This window comes from Pyrus communis, chromosome 8 (genome assembly GCF_963583255.1).
Source record: "Pyrus communis chromosome 8, drPyrComm1.1, whole genome shotgun sequence".
NCBI lineage: Eukaryota > Viridiplantae > Streptophyta > Magnoliopsida > Rosales > Rosaceae > Pyrus > Pyrus communis.
The window spans coordinates 8,466,921-8,476,626 of record NC_084810.1 but is presented as its reverse complement, the minus strand read 5'-3'; the positions used below and the strand labels follow the sequence as shown (position 1 = coordinate 8,476,626).

The following is a 9,706-nucleotide window of genomic DNA, read 5'->3' as shown; positions in this document are numbered from 1 at the left end:
CATTAACGTCTTAGATTTAAATTTATATCTAAACTATTTATTAATGCGACTTTTTTTGTCATTCAAAACTTTATAATATTATTGTTATAACTCTTTCTCCAAAACTAAACCCACAAACAAAGGCAATTTAGTAATTATATTCAACATAAATTTTACTGTTTTTTCGTGAATTTTACAACCATGTAAACATAGGACATGATTGTCTGCCCTCTCATTTCCGATGCCCTCTCGTGCCTTCCTGTTTGTGTGGTTATGGTTAAGCCACGTCAACATTTTATATAAGTATTCATTTTTGTCTTATTATCTCTATAAAAAAATAATATAAAATGTTGACATGATTTAACCTTGACCACACAAAACAGAAGGACACTGAAAAATAAAAGGACAGACAATCCTTGTCTGTAAACATAACGTCATCTGTACAAAAATAAGAAATATACCAAAGAAATTGCCGTATTACTGTCTTAACCAATAATTTCAAAAACTAATCACACTACTTAATAAAAAAATATTATTCACTCATAATGTGTGGTGCATCCACTAATAATTATTGATCACATACTTCTTTCAATTTTTGCGCTTTTAATCATTTCGCTTGTGAGAACGTAAATCAATTCTTTGTCTCCATAATGCAAGTTGGAAACACACGTTAAAATTCACGTCTGATAAGTTCGAGGGGCGTGGAATCACGCGCCAAAGACATGGAAAAGTGACAATTGACTAAAAGCATCGCGGGCAGTACCCAAGCCCAATCCGGGCAACGGGCAGCACCGAACGCCGTTTTGGCTGAAACACTAGCCAAAAAAAATCAACTATATATTGACCCGCTCGCACCCGAATCTGAGCTTCGGAGTCAGCCTCGGACCTCACATTTCGAAAAGGCCAAGCCACGGGCATCGAAAATAATGCAACCAAAGCAAAAGATAGAGAGAGAAACAGAGCGTGTTCTTAGAGAGAGAGAGAGAGAGAGAGAGACAGACAGAGATAGAGTGAGGGTTTTAGAGAGAGAGAGGAAGAGTAAGAGAGAGAAAAAGCGGGGATGGGTCAGATCGTGAGGAGGAAGAAGAAGGGGAGGCCATCGAAAGCAGATCTGGCTCGCCGGCACGGCGAGTTGCCGGAAAAACCGACAAAGAAAGATTCGGACGTCCGGCGGAGCCTCCGACGGAGAAATGCGAAGTACAATATCGACTACGACGACTACGTGGACGAGGAAGACGAGGAAGACGAAGAAGAAGACGAGAGGAGGAGGGAGAAGAAGGTGAAGCTGGTGATGAAGCTCGACCAGAGGGGAAATGGATCGGCGCGTGACTCCCACGCGCAGGAGTCTGGCGGCGAGGAGGATGAGGAGGACGGCCAGAGTGAGAGGAAGCAGCTGAAGAGGCGCCGGATTAACGGCGGCGATGATTCCGATAGAGATGATGACGGAAATGAAGACGACGATGAGGGGGATAATGATTGCGAGGTATGTGATTGTGGTTAGGGTTTTAGCATCAATGCACGGATCTGATGATGAAGAAGGAGTGCTCTTTTGAAATGGGGAGAGAGAGATTGTGAGTGTACTAGTCCAGCTCAGAATAGTGTTCTGATTGGTCCAGACTTCTATATTGCACTCCCTCCCTATCTCTCTCTTTCTCTCTCTGCCTTCTCTCTCACTCTTACACACACACACTCTCTCTGTTGATAATAACGGTTGGAGTCAACCGTCAAAAACCAACACAGAATCTGATCACGCTATCCCCACCTTTCTCTTTCTACCCACCTCACTCTCTCTCTCTCTGGGTACGCATTGTCTGCTGTGCCTTATCTGTCTCTGTCTCTCGTTGTCACATTAAACCGCAGCGTGTGTTACTTTTACATTTTGTTTTCGTTGGACTGCTTATTTGTTTCTTGCTGGTTTTCATGGGGCCTATGGATTTTGACAGGAACGGGGTCGGAAAGCTGACTCGAAGCGGCCTGATTCCCCTCCAGGTTTGTTTTTGGTTCATTGCATTTCGATATTTTTGGGTTTCTGGGTCAACTGGATATACGGGATTTGGTGTATTTTTTGTTTTTGTGAGTTTATGATGAGTGAATTTGATATGGGGTTGTTTGAATTTTCCTTGGATTTGTTTCAGGAACGCCGTATGATCCTCATGCCGCAATTCCGTTGCCGGATAAGAAGACGTTGGAGTTGATTCTTGACAAACTTCAAAAGTATGGATTTGCCTTGTGTTGTTACATGTTACTAATTTCAAAGCTAAAGGCTTCGTTTTCTGACGCTCACATCTCATTGTGGCAGGAAAGACACTTACGGTGTATATGCAGAACCAGTTGATCCTGAAGAGGTGCGGTTATTTTTTCGCCATGACATGGTTCTGTGTTTGTTCAGAGCTTTTTGCTATTCTGGGGGGTTAGAGTTTGATAAGGTGTTTTAATGTTTCAGCTTCCTGATTATCATGAGGTCATTGAGCGTCCAATGGACTTTGCCACGGTGAGAAAGCAGTTAGCAAACGGATCGTATTCTACACTGGAACAATTTGAGGTGGGTGCGCATATGTTTCTAACCACGTACTCTAAATCTTCAGGGGATTAAATAGGCTTTGTTGTAGAAGCCCTGCAGGACTTGCCTCAATATCTGACAACATTACAGGATCTTTTTAAAGTTAAGGGTGGGGGCTGGCGTCTGAGGGTTGAGGGCGCAGACTAATTTTTCCTTTTCTCCAACTTTTTCCTCCCTTTTAGTTTTTCCAGTGAACACCTCTTTATGTACTATTGTGGTGTTCGTTAATTAATTCAGGGAATTTGGGTGGCAAAGTTAAAGAGGGAATACTGAAAAAGTAATGTGGATACTTGTTGAAAACAAGTTGGGCAAACTGTGTTGTGTGTATGTTGGAAGGAGGGCGAGAGAGTATCCCTGGGATTTTGGCTTGCATGTTTTGAGTGAGAAGTCATGACTCTTTGTAGTATTTATAATACTACGGGTTCCTCATCTATTTTTGCAAGTGGAATTGTCAGAGTTGGATTGTTAATTTAAAGCTCCTAAGTAAGGGGTGCAGGATGCGGATTCTCTGCAAATTGTTAGTGATAAAATTTCAGAATTGATTGGGGAAGTGGGAATATACTAGTGTTGATCGGGAATAAGTTTGCCTATGATTTCACAGTATCTTCAATTGAATCTAGGATTGCTTTTTACTATTTTTGTCGTGGATGTGCAAATGGGGATGGAAACGTTGATATTCTTTTTTTTCTTTCTAAAATATCTCACATTTAGCTCTCTCAGGGTTTAGAGCCAAATGTAATAGCTGATGTTTGCTTTGATGTTTGTTAGAATTAATGAAAAATTAGGATGATGCCTTTTCTTTTTCTTTCCATTGTGGATTCAGGCACATCATGCTTTTTCTTTTTGTTAATCACTAGGTCAATTCTATTTGGGTGATGCTAGAGGTACAAAGAGTTGTACAAAATCATTCTTACAGTCTAAGATGACACTTCTCACTCTCTCCCTTACAAACTATGCTGACAACTCTCTCTCTCTCTCTCAAGAGAACTATAGAAATTTGTGGAAGGGTTTACTATGCTTAGTTAAAAGGGGGTGAGGGAGAGAAAAGTGCATAAATTCACCCTTGAAATTGACTATTCTTGTTATTTAATAATTTTCTTACTCTACTCCCTATCTCTCTCTCTAAAAACACACATTTTCTCTTCTCTAAAATAAAATTTAAAATAATTTTCATACTCAAATTGCCTTCCATGAAATTATGTTAAAAGAGTAAAAGTAGTGTTTTGTCGGTAATATGTTCCTCTTGGTTGCAGGGTGATGTCTTTTTAATATGTTCAAATGCAATGGAATACAATTCATCAGATACAATATACTATAAACAGGTAATTAGCTTTTTCTGTTGTATTATTTAAATCTTCTTCTTGTTCTTACCACTGTTGGGATATTTTTGAAAGGCATGTTCAATACAAGAGCTGGCAAAGAGAAAATTTGATAGGTTGCGAAGTGACTATGAACGCTCGGAAAAGGAGCTCAAATTAGTGCAGAAAACAAAGTCCAATTCCTTGGTCAAGAAACAGACAAAGAAGCCTTTGTCCAGAACATTACAGGAACCCATTGGCTCTGATTTCTCCTCAGGTGCCACTCTTGCTACTGCTGTAGATGTCCAGAATGTTTCCCTTCCAGTTCCAACACAGGGTGGTGGTTGTGAGAGACCTAGCAACATTGACGGACCTGTAGAGGGTAATTCCTCTTTGAATGAAGCTAATGTGGAGAAGGCAGAAGATATGTCATCAGGTGCACTGAACTGTTTGTTTTCCTTTTTGATAATGTAGATTTACAATAGTTGACGAAAAAATGAGCATGTGGGTCTCAATATTCTTGTTACTGTAGTGTATTAAATAGCAATGTTGGTGTCTTTCCCCTCACTTTTGTTAAAACACACATTATCTTAGCTAAAAAAAGGATCGGAAGTAACTTGTTCATTGTAATGTTGTAACGTAGGAGCGGATTCACCTCTAATTGCTTTATTCTTGTACTTTTTGTAGGGAAGGGTCTCCTATCGAAAGTTGGGAGGAAGCCATCTGTGGTTGATGAGAACCGCCGTGCAACCTACAATATTTCCACTCAGCCAGTGGTCAGATCAGAATCAGTATTTACTACCTTTGACGGTGAAATCAAGCAATTTGTTGCAGTATGTAACAATGAATCTAGTCTTCTCAATTAATCTTTTATTTGCCCTGTAGCTCCTGTAGCTGGCTTTTGTGTTAATAATATTTTTCAATATTGAATCAGGTTGGGCTTCATGCAGAATATTCATATGCTAGGAGCCTTGCTCGTTTTTCTGGAGGTCTTGGATCCCTTGCTTGGAAAATTGCATCAAAGAGGATTGAACAAGCACTTCCTGATGGGTGTAAATTTGGCCGTGGTTGGGTTGGGGAATATGAGCCACTTCCAACCCCTGTATTACTGGTCGAAAATAGTACCCAAAATCAATCAGCTTTGGCTTCAAAGTTTTATTCATGCCCGGAATTGAGAAAGGATGACAGAACTCTTAGGACTTCAGTTCCTGCTAAGGAGCACCCTGTTACTAGGCCTGTTACAGAAGAGAGACAACACTCTGTTAGTGTGCCTACTTCAGGAGGGAGACCACCATTTCTTGATTCTCCTAGGGGGCTTTACTCAGAAGGGAAACCGACTGTGATCCGTCCTGTTGGAGCAAAACCTAATTCCACAGTCAATCCACAAAAAAACCTGCAATCCCGGTTTATCGAGCGTGAGAAAAAGGTTCAAAAGGAAGTTGAGTTGAACTCCATACCCTCAGTTCATCCGCAGAAAAACCTGCAATCCCGGTTTATCGAGCCTGAGAAGAAGGTGCAAGAAGCAGTAGAGTTGAACTCTATAACCTCAGTTCATCCACAGAAAAACCTGCAATCTCAGTTTATTGAGCCTGAAAAGAAGGTTCAAAAGGAAGTTGAGTTGAACTCCGTACCGTCAGTCAATCAAAATAATGCCAATCTTATTGCAGAAAAGCAATCATCAAGACGATCGGAGGCAGAAGCTTCCAGGCCCAGAGATACAGTATCAAGGAACATAAATCTTCCACAACCTGTACCTTGTAAGATGCCGGATTCTAATGGAACTGTTAACCGAGGGTTGCCTAATGGGAAATATGTGAGTGCGTGTCTGGACAACCGGATGATTAGTCCGTCTGACAGTGATCATAGTCAAATGGATAGAACAGCAGCTTTCTTTCCTCATAAACAGGTGCAGGGTCTTAGTGACCCAGTACAGTTAATGAAAAAGTTGGCGGAAAGTAATCAAAAGCAACAGAAATCGTCAAGTCAATCATCAATTGATACTCAACCCGTTGGGTCATCGGTTCCATCAATAAGAAGAGATGATTCAGGCAATGCTGCAGCAGCTGCTGCTCGGGCTTGGATGTCTATAGGCGCTGGAACATTTAATCAGCCTACGGAGGATCTCACTACACCCAAAAGTCAGATATCTGCAGATTCATTATACAACCCAGCTCGGGACTTTCAGTCACAAATTTCACGAGTTCGGGGCGAGTTTCCAATGCAATTTCAGAATCAGAACAGCTTTTCATTTCCAACCTTTTTACAACAACCTGTTCGTATGGCGAATGAATCACAGTTTCAAGGCCGACCTACAATTTTTCCTCAGTCGGCAGCAGCTGACTTGTCCAGATTTCAAGCGCAGTCACCTTGGCGAGGTCTCAGTCAACATGCTCAGCCAAGACCAAGACAGAAACAGGAAGGCCTTCCTCCTGACTTGAATATCGGTTTCCAGTCCCCAGGGTCTCCGGTGAAACAGTCCTCGAGTCTTCTGGTCGACTCTCAGCAGCCGGACCTGGCGTTGCAACTCTGAGTGTAAGTGCGTATTCAGAGGAGTTGAAACAAAGCGTACAAAGATGAGATGTTTCTGGCTTCCGTCTAAAGGGATTCACATGTGCCTGGTGCCATAGTTGCATCCAGTGTGAGAATGCCGACGATCTCGTTATGACAGAATGATTGTGGAGGTGATGTTTATCCATTTTTGACTTGAACTAAGAGTAGCTCGACCTGGTATGATCTGCTCGGAACTTGAAAAGCTATAGGTTTAACAGAAGTTCATTTTGTGGCCCAGATAAGGATTACGGGCTTGCAGACGAAGATTTTCGTGTCGTAAAATTGGGTAGAAGGATGGTGATTGATTTGACGATTTACGTGAAATCGCTTAGGAGCTGTTAGAATGATATAAAAATGCAGAAATCTTGTTGAGGGGCTTGTACATTGTTACAGGTCGATGGGAGGGATTACTTGTCTGGATTATGTATGTACTACTGCTACGCTTATAATTTACACGTGGACTATTGTCTCTGAAATTCAATGTTTCTGCTTTGTGTTCACGGGTTCGGTCAATAATCTCTCTCTACAACCACCAAATTAATGAAATTTTAGTCTTCCAATCATGCCCGTGCATGAACTGGCAATAATAGGCACTCTTTAGACCATTTTTCATGGGAGATGTCAAATCTTATTTGGAATGTATTGTAATCAAATTTGAAGGTAAGAAGAAGTTCCAACCCAATATGTTACTCTTATGTGGATTGATATATGAATTTTTATATGTCAAATTTGAAATATGAGAAAATGTGCTGTTAAATAATTTTTTAATTATTTTATTACGTGGATTCTATTATTGTACTAGTTATAGATTTTGAAAATTCATTTTATTTAATTTCTTTTAAAAAAATAGGTCCTATAAATATTATTTATCACCAAAAAAAAAAAAAAAACAAAAAACATATCAATTGGATGAAGAGAAAATCTATCAAATTAACATTTGATGACGATCATACGTACAAGAGAAGAGACCCTCTCTTGCAATTGATGACGATCATTTACTGCCATCTATTATGCCACTGGGAGAATATTTTAGAGTTTCAAGAGTCTTCTTAAGTACACTTTCATCCTATTATTATTATTATTATTATTATTAGTATCATTATCAAGATAAAGGAGAGAATTTGAAACTATTATAATAACTTAGAAGAGATAGGATTTTTGCGGGATCCAATTTGTGAGGATCTTAGGAATTCTTTAATCATGTCCGTTCATCGTACATCTTGCAGTTAATTTTCGTTAGGTACTGTTTGTATTCAATTTTAGATAATATAATTTAAAATAATTTCTGATCGCACGATGTACGATGAAAGGACAAAATTAAAGGATCCCCGGGATCTTCACAAGGAGGATCCGGTGAGGATCCTATCTCCAATTAGGGGAGATGAGAGTTTCGAATTCGGAACGCATGTGTAGAAACTCAATAGTCTATCCACTAAGATGCCAAGGGTGGAGCTAGGAATTTTTTACCGGATGGGCTAGCTTAAAGATTTAAATTTTTATGAACAAAGAAATTTGATAATGTATTTTTCATAGTATCAATTAGCTTATGAAAACTTTCACAAGGTGAGCCAACATTTTTTCGTTATTAAACAAGTACGTGTTAAAATTCAAACAAATCCAAACTTGAAATATATGTACAAGAAATGATGAAAAAAATGAGACAAGGAAAAAAGATTGATTATAAATTGTATTATATAATTAAATTAAGAGAATTAGGACTACATTTGGAAATCATAAAAACTACACGTAAAATTTTATCTTTCACCGAAAATTACCTAAGCTATAATCCATGGTATCCTTTAACCTGGCTCCGCCAGTGATGCTAGACCACATGATGCAAGTACACCTTCATCCTCTTAATACAAAATTTTGAGGAAGGAAAGACCAATAAGTCGTTTGGGGAGCTCCAAATGAGGTATGGCAACGATTTTTCAAGTATTACATGTCTTTTCATACTTGTAATTTTTTTGGCTTTTTAGCTAAAATGGTCTCTGAGATTTGCATAACACATCACTTTGATCATTGAGATTGAAAATCAATAGAAATGGTCCCTGAGATTGTCTACCATTCATTATTTTGGTTCTTCTGTTAAAAACTCTTTTAAGTGTGCCAGAGCTCTTGGTTGGAAGTTCGGACAATTTTCAAAGTTTCGTAATTCAATTGTTTCTTAACCAAATTCGACCCAGAATATATCAAAATGAAATAGGAAAGTGTAGAATAAGATTATACCTATTTAGAAGACCATGGATGAACATTTTGTGTTACAAGCCCTGGTTTTCTCATCAAAAACTCAAAATTTTATTTTATTTTTTCCTACTTCAAATGTTACATAATAATTCAAATATTTAATTAGTCACTGATGAGTCGATTTCATATTATATATTTTACCCTATTCTTATTATATTTTGGTAATTATTTTGGTAGAATTTTGATACTTTGTTTTATGTTTTCAACATAGGACATTCGACTTCCTCTAGAGCAAAAATGACCAAACGGATAACTTTTGGAGTGATTCCAATTGAAGGATGTTCGTGAGTCTTTCAAGATGATTGTATCAAAATTCCAGATTTTTTTACCAAGTCGTTTGACCGTGGCAATGAAATAAAGGTCCAGTGCATAGCTTTTCCAGATTGGCGTTTCTAGACGTTTTGGGTATTTTGAAGGTGAAGATGGCATATTTTGGGAAGATTCATTCTGAGGTTTTGTAGGGGACATCTTCAGCTTTAAAAAGAGACATTTTGGGACCAAATCGGAGTTGACTTGGTCGGTCAAAAGATAGATTTTTTTGATGAAGTCCGAATTTTAGCTTAAATAGGAAACCTTTTATTATCTGTTTTATTGTTTTATTATGTTTCCTAGTTTTATTCTAAGACCCTTTAGGGTTTTATTTTGTAGTAGTATAAACAAGGCTTTTTAGCCATTAGAGAGAAAAAAAGGGAGAGAACACAACATTAGGAGAGAATGCACGCACTGTTTGGAGAATTGTTTTTGACAATTCAAGTTTATTTACAAGGTGTTTTCTATCCATATTTGTAATAATATTTTGGCTTATGGTTGGTCGTAGCTAATTTTTGTTTACTAGGGTGATGCCTTGAACCTTAGCATGAATATGTAGTCTTTATTTAAGTGCTTATAATATTATGCATGTTTACTTTGAATTATCACTGTGCTTTAAACTATCTCTATATCTTAATGCTTAGCTACCATTAGGATGTTTAGATAAGTAATCGGATGCAATTCGGTCGGAATACCACCGGGGAATTGAGTATTGCTTCTTGTGATTGATAGTTGTAATTTCACATAGAATGAATACCACGTC

General features: G+C 38.5%; 1 protein-coding gene across 1 annotated transcript; it reads left to right on the top strand.

Moving 5' to 3' along the window:
* The first annotated feature begins 874 nt into the window (after nt 1-874).
* LOC137742338 (uncharacterized) lies at nt 875-6,887 on the top strand. The gene is made up of 9 exons (XM_068482181.1): nt 875-1,462; nt 1,923-1,968; nt 2,115-2,193; nt 2,279-2,324; nt 2,423-2,521; nt 3,793-3,861; nt 3,934-4,273; nt 4,525-4,670; nt 4,772-6,887. The coding sequence occupies exons 1-9, from the start codon at nt 1,040-1,042 to the stop codon at nt 6,365-6,367; spliced, it is 2,844 nt and encodes a 947-aa protein (XP_068338282.1). The 5' UTR covers nt 875-1,039; the 3' UTR covers nt 6,368-6,887.
* The last annotated feature ends 2,819 nt before the right edge of the window (nt 6,888-9,706 follow it).